This window comes from Phoenix dactylifera, unplaced genomic scaffold (assembly GCF_009389715.1).
Source record: "Phoenix dactylifera cultivar Barhee BC4 unplaced genomic scaffold, palm_55x_up_171113_PBpolish2nd_filt_p 000146F, whole genome shotgun sequence".
NCBI classification, from domain to species: domain Eukaryota; kingdom Viridiplantae; phylum Streptophyta; class Magnoliopsida; order Arecales; family Arecaceae; genus Phoenix; species Phoenix dactylifera.
Window position 1 is genome coordinate 243,526 of NW_024067700.1, and position 14,367 is coordinate 257,892.

Genomic DNA, 14,367 nt, shown 5'->3' on the forward strand with positions numbered 1-14,367 from the left:
TGCAGTAATCCGGCACTGACATATCCTTCATGCTGGGATTAGCATGGATACATTTAGGAGATAACCTTCTGTATGGCTTGGTTTTTTCCTAAAGCTGCAATGCTGATACGTCTGATGATCTAAGCTCCGGACTTCTTTAATTTGTCATCTAAGAATGTGGCTTTAGAATCTGTATGGAGTTCACCCATTTAACAACGATGAACTAATTCATGCTTGCCATGACAGTGTAGCTGATGATGCGGAAAAACTTGATTTTATTTCTTTTATGATCCCATGCATCATCTTGTAGTCGCTTTCTGTACTCTGCTTTGGTTAATGGACTCCCCAAGGAAGAATGGGCTGTTAGCACATCGCATGAGCTAGACAGAGTTGCAATGTAAAAGCTCTGCAGCAGCTCTTTGATTTAAGCTTAGGTAATACAGACCCTGTATTCAGAAAAATTGCTTCACGCAATCACCCAACATTATCATGCAATTTTCATATTTTTAAATCTGAGGCAATTTAAATCTGAGTTTCCCTTTTCATATTTTTTGCCAGGTAAATTAGTAATGCCTCTTGGTTTTTGTATCAGAGGCCTGGGTTCCAAAGCCACACGCGTGGCCATTACCGACAGGCCTCTTCCACATATATATTAGAGCAAAAAAGAAACAACATTGTACTATTCTTGTTTTTCTTGATACAAGGATCATGCTAGTTTCAAGCGAACAATTTTGAAGTGATGATTGGTGTAGGTGATACATGCGTATCCAAGAGAGTTGATGGGTGGAGCAAATACGGTAATGGATGAGAAAAACGAGGTTAAATGGATAATTGCACAATTATAAAAATGGTGATACGATACAAGCCCATTGAAACTGCCGCCACCCCGTGGCCGCCGCCGCCCCCGACCCAACCCCAAAATAATAATATGGTCATGTTTTTCTTCTATGTCAAACAGCAACGTTAAAACCAAAACGTGAAATGGATCTTTACAGACCCGGTGAACGATACTCTTCACAAATAGGCGGACTATAATCGAATAAGCATATTATTTAGCAATTATGCTTTTCTTATCTCATCTAGGTCAAGTGTTTTTTCGCTCCTTTATGGATGAGACCTTGAGTGTTCTTTTTGTTTTTTCTTTTGCTGAAAGACCTCGAGTGTTCTTTTGACCACCCACATTTCTAGCATAAGCTACTTGAGCCTATACTTAACCTTCCTATACAAAAACAAAAAACATATCAAATGCGAAAATTCTGAGATGATTTAAAAAGTTAATGATCAGTATTAATTTTATATATATATATATATATATATATATATATATATAGCAACAATAAATTGATGTTAACAATACATGATTGATGACTAATGAGGGCATCCTGTAAACAAATGTCTAGCATAAAGGCCTGCAATATGAACTTAAGCATTTTTAGTTTCAGAGTTTTCATTGTAAAATCACGTTCAACCTCAAATTTTTTCTTTTTTTTAATTTGTCAACAAGGTCACTATATTAACCCACTTCAGGTAATTTGCTTACTAGCAAAGGAGACAGGTCACACTTAAACAGGTTTAAATCTAACAACTCATTTCTTTGATTAAGTCAAGGTCATGGACAGACCACATATAATTAATACATTTGGATGTTTCCTGTACTGATTTAGAAATGCACTCAAAATGCTGGAAATTTGTAAAAACAACTGATTTCACACTTGGGCCCTGTACAAACCCTGGGAATTGATTTCGCCCGAAGCATAGGACCAATGATCATCCACGACTTCTGTGTACCACTGGTGCCACAAAAGCCTTTGGTGATCTTATTGGCGTGGGTTGATCCCACCATGCCAAAAGCTTCTCAAGCTCAAGCATTTACATTTACTTTTCTAGTTAGAGACCAACATCTTGGGGCTAACATGAGATCTGCTCAAGGACCTCCTGGGTTAGGTAAATATCTCATGCCTTTCCCGACTAGAGAGGCACATTCAATCTGCTGGGCAATAAAGTATCAAACATATTGAGGCATATTGTGCAGTTTGTTCAGGACATCGTAGTATTAGCTTCAGAACAGATGTAGCAGCCATTTGAACCAGTCTAAATTTACAGACCGTCAGTATACTGAATCGTAATTCACCTATGATGGCCCACAAAATAGGCACACCACCAGCGTATCATACATGCCAAATGAAACAAAAAAGCCCTACAAGCAGGTCAGCACAAGGATGACGGTATGAAGGCAGTTAGTACCACAGAAAAGTAGCCAGAAGCACCATGTACCGCTGAAGTGTCGGCTCTCACGTCTTTCCTCCAGTCCTAGCCACAGCTGTCTTCTGGTTTGAACGTGGAAAAGAAAGCTTGTCAAAATCATCAGCAGATATTAATTCATTGATCTCCCATCCAATCAGCTGAAATACCATTAAATCATTACCGCGTCAGATTTGGCCTCGCCATTGGTTTGAGAAGAAGAATTAAATGTGTCTGGAAACCTGAAAGGCATAATATCATGCAAGAAACCAGCTTAAGTCACAATCACAGGGATCACCGCAATCATTTTTATGCATCATGTCAGCAGGATCTCAGCCAATACAAGCCAGAATTACAAGGATTAAGTACTTACCTGTTTGCTCTTGCCTTTCTTTTTTCTTCTTCCAAAGCATCAGGTTCGGGGTTCTGGATAAATCTTTCCAATCGAGCCTTCTTCTTTGCTTCCTCATCAGCTGGAGAGTATCCTGTGAGCCCAAACCTGAGAAATGACAAAAGATGATGCCTCAATGCTTGTCTAGTAGATTACCAATGATCTGAGAATGAGCAATGAACATGTTAGTGATCCATGTATTTGGAACGAGAACTAATCACAATTGATTTCGACAATGACATGCAAGATGAGACCTCTCTGCCCGTGCCTTTCTTTTCTGCTCCTCCAATTTTCCCTCGACAGTTTTACCAGATGAGATAGGTCCAGTGCCAAACCTGCCAAAGAAATGGCCCATAACTCATACATTCTTAGAGGACATGGTTTGGATGCGTCATCAATATTAAAAGCAACTTTTATCAACCACAAAGAAACCAATATCAATAGGTCAAAGGCTTAAATATTATAGGACAAGTAATGTTTGCCTAAGAAAGTAAACATACAAAAATATAGCGGCCAGTAGATAGTTCAGCAGACCTCATCAAAAGAAGCAGAAAGATAGATAGTTCGGCAGATATCATCAAAAGAAGCAGAAAGAATTTACCTAGACAACTAACATGTGCATGGCCAACATGAATGATTGTAGATGCAAGCAAGCAAGAAGGACGCACAGTAATATAAAAGGTCACAACAATCCATTATCAATGGATCCTTCCATACAATCAATTACACGATGCAATTACAAGAAACATTGTGGGACTGCACATACCAACAAACTAAAGCAAATGGTAGAATGAGGAAGCAACAACTCGCCACCAGGGAAATGACAGATTAAAGAATGGAGATTCATATGCTATGATTAAATGACAAAAAACCTAGTTGTGAGAAATCTGAATTGCGCTCTGATTGTCAAGATTAGAAAACATAAGATAGAGAGAGAAGGTAATGACTCAGGCATCGAATACAATAATGCTTGCAGAACACAAGCAACTACTAGCCAAGATATTGCCAGTGAGGAAGACAGCACTAGTTGATGATAAAATTTCAAATCAAAGAATGATTTGCTTGTAAACTAGAACCTTCTGCTTCAGTTGATCGGAAAAAAGAGACACATTTGTCAAGCAAGCAGAGAAATCAAAACGTAATCTAAAAACATGAGTGCAATCGAGAAATCTCAATGGTAACATAAAGGTCAAGAAACTAATAATGAGAGTGAAGATTCTTATAGATACAAAAATAACATGGGTCTGCCAAGAATTGGCACAAATAGAGGATGGACACCCTTTTGCCAACTTTTTTCCATCCTATCTTGAGTATCATGCCACCCCCATTTCCCTTTTCTTTCGAGTTATGAAGCATGGAAATGGATATTGGATACAAATATGACAGTTTCCTGGTATTGAAAACCTTCAAAAAAGTAGGATACAATACAGCTAGGATACGTCCATGAGAGCAATGTATGACTTATACATTCATATATGCATACATACATACACAAGTATATAAATACATGCATGTAAAAAAGCATCTATAAAGTATAGTAGGTTAGCAAAATAATCCAATCCTTTACACAACAGTATGAACTTTTACAGATTCATCATGTAGTTATCATTCAACAACGCTAACCTATATTTCATAAGTACATATTAATGTTGTAAATTAAAAATTTAACTATTCATCATTTACATATTAATATTATAAACTATAAAATTGGCTAGTCATCTTAAAAAGGTTAATATCAAAAAAAGAATGCCCTCCCCCTCATTTTTTGAGATATCAAGGAAGTAATTGAGTATTCTGAGAAGTAGCTGAAGGTTTTTTTTTTTAACTTTGAAAAACAGGATATTTTTCACAAGTATATCTGAGAAGTATCCAACAAATATCAGTATCTAACATGTATCTAAAATGAATACGGCATGTGATTTGAAGTTTCCATGCCTCTTTGCTAACGAGGCTAACCTCATTGGCCTGGGAACCTTAGTAGGCTATTTAAGAGGTGGTTGCATCAAAGCAATTGGAGTTTTGGCAGCGATTTGTTGGCTACTACCATTGCATCTTCTTCATCTTCTCCTAGTGCAGCACAATGTTTGATCTGAAGACCAAGCCTTCCTCAAGGTGGTTCTTTCTCCATGAGCCATGGAAGTGCGCTTACGCACCTTCACTAACAGCAAAATCCTCACATCCAGTAAATTTCTCCATACTTCTCTTCAGTCATTCCTCTTCTCTACAGTTGTTCCTTGAAATCACCATATCTTTCATCTTCATTCCTATTCTGTGAGAGCCTCCTTGCATATTCTTTGTCACCGGACAGGCCCTAAAATCCTACTTGAGAGCCTCATCCAATATTAACCTAAAAATACTTGGTTTTGGTGTTTTGAATTCCTCTCTGCTTGAAATTTTAAGCTTGATTTTTGTTTAATGTCTCTAAGTTTGATCGTTTCATGCAAATCACTTGACTGGTCATCATCAGATTCGCACTTCATCTTATCTTTATCATCAGATTTGGAGATGTTTGTTGGCTAAAGTTAAAATCCATTAGTTCTGAATAATAAAAGGTTCCCTAAAATTGATTCTACTAAACTAACCCTTGAGTACATCAATAAGGATAATAGTCTCCTTCCACCTTGCAATGTTCCTTGTTAAGAAAATAAGGATATAGCTTTCTTCCACCTTGCTAGAGGCATGTTTGGCATTGCTTTACATTCTTAAGAAGTAATTTTAAAGAATCACATTCATTTAACTTCGCAAATAGAAAGTGCCTTTTGGTATATTTGGTGTTTCGTAATTACATACCATAGAATCATTTTTTATCAATGAGCTTATTATATTTAGAAGACAAGGAGAAATCTAACAAAAGAAGCTAGAAGCTAGTTTTTTTCTAGCTTCTTTTAGAAGTGCTCTTTTGGCTTCTACTTCTTGTAGAAGCACTTCTCAGATGATATTACCAAACAGTTAATTTCTTCGGAAGCACTTTTCTACCTGTAAATTGACAGAGCACTTTTTTTAAGCAACACCAAGCATGCCCTAAGTTTTTTTTTTCCCAGTCTCTAAGCTCTTAGAATGTACCCATGATTTTCTCATAAGAACCAACAAGAACCACATCATTGGTTGCAACCGACACTAAAAATTTGGACAAAGGAATTCAAGGGTTGTTCCTTTACTCTCATAATGAGTTTCAAGCATTGATATTGGCAGAAGTGTCCGTCAGCAGCAAGTACAACACATGATATTTGGTGCTGAGCTTTGCTAAAAGAAATATTCAAAGTCTTGACAGTTAAAAATCCATTTTAATTAAAGAATATTGGTACGTGCTATACTGACCCTATGCCAATACTAGCTTGCCACTTGAAAGACTGGCACGTAAAACCTTGGTGGTAATTCTTTCCAACTTTGCTAAGGTTTCTTCCTATTTTTACTTCCTCATAATGTATCCATTAATTTAGCATAAGACCCCAAAGAATCATGTCATTGTTGGTAGCGAAAACTAAAAAGTAGGATGGAGAATCATAAGGGTTGTGCCCCCTATCCAACGGTCTTTTGTTAGCCTATTTAGGAAAGTAGATTTCTAGAAATTTCACAAGTATTTTATAAAGGAACCCATATATTTCAAAGATCACAATTTTCATAAATCAGATTTCTTGATAGCATCTTTATTTTTGTGTAAATCTCACAAATGATCAAAGAGCACTTGAAGATCTCAGTGCACAAACTTGCACATCCTCTATAAAACAAACGATTAAACTTCTATAAAGTTGTTAAGATGATTGAAATGTAGTTGCTGTCCACCTTCTATAATGTTTGTTGCTATCATTAAATTTCCTATGAACAAGAAATGGCATACGCACTTTGTTGTTAGCAAGCAACCCAAAATCATGACATAGAATTTTAGGGGTTTGCCCAAGCTGAATGCTCACAAGAAAATTCTTTAGTCTAACTTTGGCATGAAATCTGTCATTCAAAAAGATTTTCCAACTCACAAAGACATTTTAATGAAAGCATGAAAATGCAACATTATGTCTCATGATAACAACATTGTCTTCCACAAAAAGTATATTTTGTCTATCATAATAACAATATATGCATCAGACCTTTATACATCACTAACAGTATATGCATCAAGGTTCAATTATTCCAGAAAAATAATCAGCAACATAACAAAAATAAGCACAGCATCATAAAATAAATGAATGAAACATATGCATATTAATACAAATAAATGCAGCAAACGTTCTATTATACCAGGAAAAAAGGCAGCCACATAATTAAAAAAAAAATCACAACAGACGTTGAGATTAAGATTTAAGAGTGAACATTAGCTCCCTCAATCATCCAACTTCACCAAGAAACCCAACCATCATACAAAGTACGATGAGCAGGAAAGGGAAAAAAAATCAAGAATCCAAAGGGAAAAATGGTCTCCATCAATGCCAGAGAAGAATGATGGGAAAACAAAAGGTTTTGGAAGAATGAAGAAGATCCAATGAAAAGAACATTGCCCTATGTACACTAGAAATGCTGCTGCAAATGCCTGTTTCTTGCTGCCAGTTTCCTAGCACAGACAACACTCCTCTCTCACTCTTCTCTTCATCTCTTCCCCCCCTCTCTCAAATAGATAAAAGATTATCACACAGGAAAGGATGGAGACCAGCTGAATTTAGCTTAAGTTATTGGATGCAAACCTGGGTAACAAACCTGCTTTACCTGAGCTCAATAAACAGCTAGCAGATTTAAAGAACCCTAGAGGTATCCCAGGAATATCAGGATGCATTTTACAAGTACCTTGACCACATTTTAATTATAAAAAATCATGACAGATTTCAGTGCTGGAGATGGATCGAGGTAGTAGCCAGCATGCCAATATGTATTTCTATGAACAAGTGGTGTTTTGGACTACCCAGGCTCCAAGATTGATACTTCACGTATCAAGCCTTTTCCCAATTATTTGGAGTCAGCATTATAGATCCTCATTCATCCAGTATTTCTATTTACAGCCACTTCTGATGTTATTTACAGAGAACACCCCAATGTTCATGCGTATCAAATATGGATAATTTCATTGTTGGTGACAGGTTTTCATGACTGGCTGTCCGCCTGACTTCATGTCCTAAACTATTACTTTCATTTTGCTTGATTAGCAAATTTTCAATTTCCTGCAATCCATACCATTTAACTTAAACCCATGTATGAGTATGGAGACAACAATATCTCCAAACAACAGTCAAAAGAAAATCTCTTTGAGATTTCTCAACTCCAGAAACATTCACTAAATGCATCTTGAAGGAAATGTGATAAATAGAAAATAAGAAATAGTGGGGTATTAAATGCAAAGCTTCCTCCCAATCAGTTCTCTCTCAATAGGCAAGTTACTTCTCCAAGCACTTTTAGTTCCAAGTGTTAGATTATTAGTAGTGGAGACAAGATATATAGACAGGAAAATGAGAGAGTAGATACTACAAGTGCATATCTTCCTCCCAAATAAGTACTCCTCTAGGAGGCAAGATTCTTTTCAGGCTGTTGTAATTCCAATTCCAATATTATTGAAGATAGCAACACTATTAGTAGGAAGAAATAACTGAAAGAGAAAAGAAGTCATCCATGAAACTAATTAATTTGGCTAAGAAAATGCTCACCCTATCACCTTAAAGCAATGCTCACCTTAGGTGACAAATCAACAAGTAAGACATACATTCAAAACAAGATAAAAGACAGAGGTGTCATTCTACCAATTGAAGGTAAAATAACAGCATAAAGGAAGGTCTTAGTGAAGGCCTCTTCGATCAAAGCAAAGTCACCCACACTCAATATGAGTCTAATAAATACTGCCTAAAAACCCTAATGAGTTATAGTGAAAGATAATACTTCATAGGGCTATTTTGTGGCCTTATAGATTGTTCTTTATCAAATTGTTTATGATTTTAATTCATAATTGTGGAATTCATTATATCCGATGGTTGTATTAGTGAGAGTGCTTAAATCTGGACCATTCGGTTGCAATTTCAAATCCTATGAGTGACAACAATGATGGAGCATTGTAGTTTATATCGTGCCCAATTAAGGGTTATTTATGGTGTCCATGATGGGGTGGAACCCAAATCTAATTTAAACAATGGTGTAAGGTCTCACTCTACGGACCATCCAATTAACTTAGAGAGAGAGAGAGAGAGAGTTAAGACCATTGGATCATTTTTTTTGGACTAACGAGGTGCTATGACAGGACATAGTTTAATCAACTTATTCAGTTAGTCTGGGATAACTATTGAGAGATTATGCATTCTCTCTCTCTCATTTTGCACCACCATTCCCCATTCTCACCATCACTCTTCTCTCATCTCCCTCTATTGGATGGAAGGCCATCATAGGGTGGATTGATAGAGGGGTATAGCGGAGGAAGAAACCTTCAATTAACTCTCTCCTCCATGTTTCATCTCAAAGGGCAGCAAGAAGCAGGTACGAAATCCTTTCCTTGAATTTCACATACGCATGATGTTGTTATTTCAGCATTTATTAGGTCATGGGAGATCTTCGGGCTCATGGTTTTGATCCCCAAAAACTTACAGTACTTTATCAGTCTTCTTGTACTATTGAAGTTAATTTTGGACATAAAATTGATGATAGCAAAAAATAAACCAGGCTTGTTCTTTGAAAATAGGCAACACAATATGGTTTAGCATGCATATTATGGATAAATCATACTTTATCACGTATGTTTTTGTTCCATAAATCTCCACTAATTTTTCCTATAACATAGCGCATATGTAGCACTTTTTCCTATGACCATTTTATATCAAAACTAAAGTTTGCTCCCTAAAATCTATTGTTTATAGGATTTGACCACAGTCCATATTAACTTGTATTTCCCCTATAGCTATATTCTACTTTATTTTTTTCATTTTTTTTTAGATTTTCTTTTCTGTTCCTCAAAATCAATAGAAGCTATATTAAAATTAAAGTTTCTCTTTTCCAGCAAAATTTCGAAGCACACATAGATGCATACATACATCGACATGCAAATGTACATACATGTTTAGTAAAATGAAAAAAGATGGCAAGGGGAAAGAATAAAGAATAAAGGGCGGATACCCAGGTAATCAGGAAAAGTATTTTTGGAACTCAAACAATGGGAGCAATGCACCAGAGTTTCCTAAACCCTAATAAACATATTTGAGTCTTTAATCATCCATGTTTGAGTAAAAGCCACAGGAATGTGTCTCGGCACAGCTTTTGGAATTGTTGTGGGAGAAAAGAAGAAAATTTAGAGCAATCCATTTTTTCCGATATGAACACCAAATGCTGTTGTCAAACCAACTTTTTGAGAGAAAACTCACTTGAAGCTATCTCCTTTTACACCATCCTGTTTCATCCCTTGAATATTCTACACATCCAATCTCCTGAAGTTACAATCTTCATCTCACTCTCAGGCCCTGCCTCTCGTCCTCAATCAAATCTATAATCAGTTCAAGCCAAGCTTGAGAATTGACAGCAATTATCTCAGGCATTCGTCTTTATAACAGGAGTTTTACTTCTAATCCCCCATGTCCCTTGATCCTCGAAAACTCTCCATTTCGCAAGTGAAAACAAAACTCAATTCAATTCTATATCAACAAAGAGAGGGGAGCAGGAAAGGAAGAGAAGACATAAACATTCATGAAGAAAGAATGCAGCAGACCACACCATCAAGTACCCGTAGTATCTAGTAATTACGAGAATCCCTAAACAGAAACCCTAACTATGAAGGGCACAAAGCGAAGAAAGAGAGAGGACATGATAAGCAGTGAGTTCAAAAAGTCATACCGCTGGGCTCGGGCAGAGCGCTTCTCCTCTTCCGAGAGCTGGACGGACATCCCGAAGCGCTCCGCCCGGCGGAGCTTCTTCTCGAGATCGGTGGCGGGTGGCGGCGCCGGCGGTCCCGACGTGGTGGTAGTCTGCGCGCTCGAGGGCTCGGCTCCTCCCTCCTCGCCGGCGGCAGGCGGCAGCAAAGGGGCAGGAGGGGTTTCGGGGCCCCCGGCGGTGGGAGGAGGAGTCACCGCCTCCGATTCTAGGGTTTTAGCGTTGCCAGGCTCGTTCTCTGTCTCCCCCATCTGCGGCTCCATGAGGAGAGTAATGGTGAATGGTAGCGCCTTGCGCTGCGCGTTGGATTTTTAGAAAAAGGGCAACAGAGGGGCCGACGCCCTCTGATTTTTTTTTATTTTTTTAATTTTCTAAAGTTTTTTTTTTTTTTTTTTTTTTTTTTTTTTTTTTTTTTTTTACGGCTGCCCATGCTACTCAGACAAGACCTCTCCGAAATATTGGGCAGCATAGGTGGCAATCCAGTCGGCGGCTTTGTTCGCCTCTCGATACACCAACACAATCCGAAATATGCTACAGTCCCCCACCATCCATAGGATATTACAGAGCATAGAGCTTCCATCCCCCCTCTGCCTCCTACCCCGTATTCAGTCGATTACCGTCGCTAAGTCTCCCTTCTAGATGATATGCTTAGCTAAGGCACCCGTCTTGCATAAGTGATGCCCTTCCATGCTGCTCTGAGCTCCGCTTCTACAACTATCAATCCGATGGTGCTTCGTCTCCAGCAACAATTAGCCTAAAATTATGACTCCGGATCACAAAATCCACACCTACTCTGCCTTCATTAATGGAAGCGCTATCATCGAAGTTTACCTTAAGATGATCGAGAGATGGCCTACATCGGCTTTGGCACCAACCTGCTTTGGATGACCTAAGAGACTTGGCAAAAATTTAAGCTAAGCCTACGGTTTGAGCTACTTCAAGCAAAGCACTTAAAAAACCAAGCAAACAAATACGAGATGAAAATATAATTCATTTCATTTCATCAAAGGATGTTACTGAAGAGCAAAAGATGGAAGAGTGCAAACTAACAGGTCATACACCCAAGTTGGAAAGCTATCCTACTCTTCTTCTCCTCCTCCTTCTCCCTCTGAGGAAGACCCTTCACCGGCGAATTCTTCAGGAACGGTCACCGAGTTAAGGTCAACCTTAGGAAGCAGCTTGTTGACCCTCATCTTGCAGGTGACGAAGCCTTTCCTGAAAGGAGTCGATGGTGGCCTCCATCACTTCATCGTGGAACTCCTAAGAGTTCTTTAATTCTATTGTGGCCTATCATGCCTCTTCCTTAGCTCGGATGACCCTTTTATTGATTTGGGTAGCCTTGTCTTCCACCCAAACAAGCCTCTCCTCAACCTAAGAAGCTCTACCCTCTGCCTCCACCACCTTGCCCTTCAGGCGAGTAATCTCGATCTCCTCATCGATCTCCTATTGTATCTCCTTGAGCTTGGCCTCCAGCAAGATGAGCCTGGGCCTCAGCATCCTCCCTCGTCTTCTTAACCACTGACCACTTCATATCTATCTGAGCTCTTGCTTGCTTGGCCTCGTAGATCTGATGATCGACACCCTCTAAATTGCACTGGTAAGAGTGGCTCGTCCAATGTAGAACCCCTACGATTAGAAATAAAAAGGTCAGTCCTACTAGTCAAAGAGGAACTTTAAAATTCTGAAGCTTACACCTTACCTCGATGGCAGCTTGGCACAATGCGGTGTTGAGACTCTCGATCGACTGCCTTTGGAGCTCCTCCTCATCCTCAAGGAGCATAAACCTTGAATCATCTCCCACATCATCTGAGGATCGTGGTTTGGAGCACCCGATTCAGTGACCTTGATCAACCAATCCAATTGAAAAGTTGCCAACTTGGCCCTCTGCCATGTGGATTGGGATGTGGAAGGTGAAGCACTTAAAACCCTAGATGCACCAGTCAAGATAGGCATTGTCCTGGTCATCGGTGTTCAATGTTGGTGGCCCAGGAGCAGCCGCCGGACCTCCAAAGGAAGAGCAAGTTGATTTTGAAATTGCTAAAGAAGAGTCAAAGAATATTGTAGTTGATCTAGTCATAGAGATTTGTAAGGTGGAGTCAAATAATGTAGAAGAGCATTCTACTGAAGCTATCCAAGATATGAATGTCTCTTTTGAAGATTTAGTTAGCCATGAGGATGAAAAACTGACTAATTTTAAGTAGCTTTAGAGATCAAGCAACAGGAACATGTGCTCGGTTTGGATGAGTCACGTTGTGCCTTAGTATTTGATAAGATTTTTGGTGTGCCACTTAATTTCAAAGCTACTTTAAAGTTTGAACTGTTAGAAGACTATGCATGAGAATTTGCTTCATGTGTATGAGCCAGCTTTATGCAATCATGGAGTTGCTCAAGCGATGGCATGTGAATGTGGTCAAAGCTTTGCTATTAATTTTACTTATTTGAGGCTATTGGTTGATGCTCACAGTGATTGCAACTAACAACTTGATGTTTGCTAGTATAAGAAATATGCTCGATCGAATCTTGGCATTATGATTGAGAGCCAATGCTAAGTGAAAGGTTGGGGGACATCATTGATTTAAACACATACATCAAAAGGGACAAGCCAAGGAAGGTGTTGTCATTCGAGCCAATGATGAAGTTCCATACATCAAGTATTTGTTTATTAAGTCATTGCATGTTGCTATTACTATTATAATGATAGCAATGGCCACCATGCCGTTTCATGGCATCCACAAGTTCAGCATTGTCGGTATAAACTTTGTAATAATAAGAGTATTGAGATTTATTGCCAAGTCCTAATCTTATTAGGATTTTCTATAGCTGGTTATTAGTTCTAATAACTTTAGAATTCAAATCTAGATTAAGTTAGGCTAAGCCTTAGGCTCAATATACTTGAGTTTGTTTTTAAGCGGAAGTGGGATAATAATGCTTTCATCTTTTTTCAGAAGATGATGATGTTTTTGTTTTGCAGCGAGAGAGAGAGTATGTAGTTTTATAAAGAGGGAGAGAGAGTGACGTGAAGAGTCGGAAAGAAATCATTTTGGAGAGGGGGGGGGGGGGGGGGTCTTGGAGAGGTTTGAGGCTTACTTGTGAGAGAAGCCGAACTCATTATTTCCATCCTTATTTTTTTGAATAAATTTATTTTTTGCTTCTTTTTTTTTTCACTATTGTTGGTTGATTTAATTAGGGTTTATTTTGGATCTTGAGCTAAAATGTTCAATCTATGTCGATAGCATGCCATTCTACATAGAATATGATTGTTAATTTATAATTAAACTTTCAGATACCTACATATTTTAGAGGAGGGTACTCAAGTGAAATATTAAAATATTTTTTTATGAATTTTGAAAACATAATAGTGTCTTAAGAAAGGTTGTCATACGATTAGAAATGAGCTAGTTGTCCAACATACAATTAGAAATGAGCTAATTGTCCAATCTATCAAACTTCAATAAATGAAACATAAACAATATATTTGTTACTTAAATACCTCGACAAATATGGCTTATCTTATGTTCACCCTTCGAAAACCAATATTTGCATGTATACCCCTTAAATCATTCTAATTTTGCTATGATACTTTTCCTATTATTATTTTTGGTCTAATGATATTAATAAACAATTATTTTAGATATGATAACTTGATTGCTCTCTTGTTTTCATACCTTGAAAAATTCATACAAAAATATCTTTTTATGTTATAAACCTTATGTTAAACTTTCCTTAGGGTATCAATATAAAAGATAATGTTGTCCTTTTACAATTAAAATGGTTATTTACTCTACAAAGTCAATCAAAATCTAATTCGAGGAGGGGCATATTTGCAAAAATAAGATGATTTGAGATATATATATATATATATATATATATATATATATATATATATATATATATATATATATATATATATATAATAATTTTTGAATATTAAG

At 37.7% G+C, this 14,367-nt stretch overlaps 1 protein-coding gene across 4 annotated transcripts; it reads right to left on the bottom strand.

The window, feature by feature from the left end:
* Positions 1 to 1,970: 1,970 nt before the first annotated feature.
* On the bottom strand, positions 1,971 to 10,748 carry LOC103716675 (protein MODIFIER OF SNC1 11-like). Of its 4 annotated transcripts, none has more exons than XM_039116937.1 (5): positions 10,400 to 10,736; positions 2,866 to 2,946; positions 2,594 to 2,719; positions 2,405 to 2,462; positions 1,971 to 2,306 (listed from the first exon to the last, which is right to left on the bottom strand). In XM_039116937.1, exons 1-5 carry the CDS (start codon positions 10,696 to 10,698, stop codon positions 2,271 to 2,273), a joined length of 600 nt encoding a protein of 199 aa, XP_038972865.1. In that variant the 5' UTR covers positions 10,699 to 10,736; the 3' UTR covers positions 1,971 to 2,270. The 4 variants fall into 4 exon arrangements, with proteins under 4 accessions (XP_038972865.1, XP_038972866.1, XP_038972867.1 ...); XM_039116938.1 differs by having other exon boundaries at positions 1,978 to 2,303; positions 10,400 to 10,739; XM_039116939.1 differs by lacking the exon at positions 2,405 to 2,462 and having other exon boundaries at positions 1,978 to 2,381; positions 2,833 to 2,946; positions 10,400 to 10,748.
* Between the last annotated feature and the right edge of the window lie 3,619 nt (positions 10,749 to 14,367).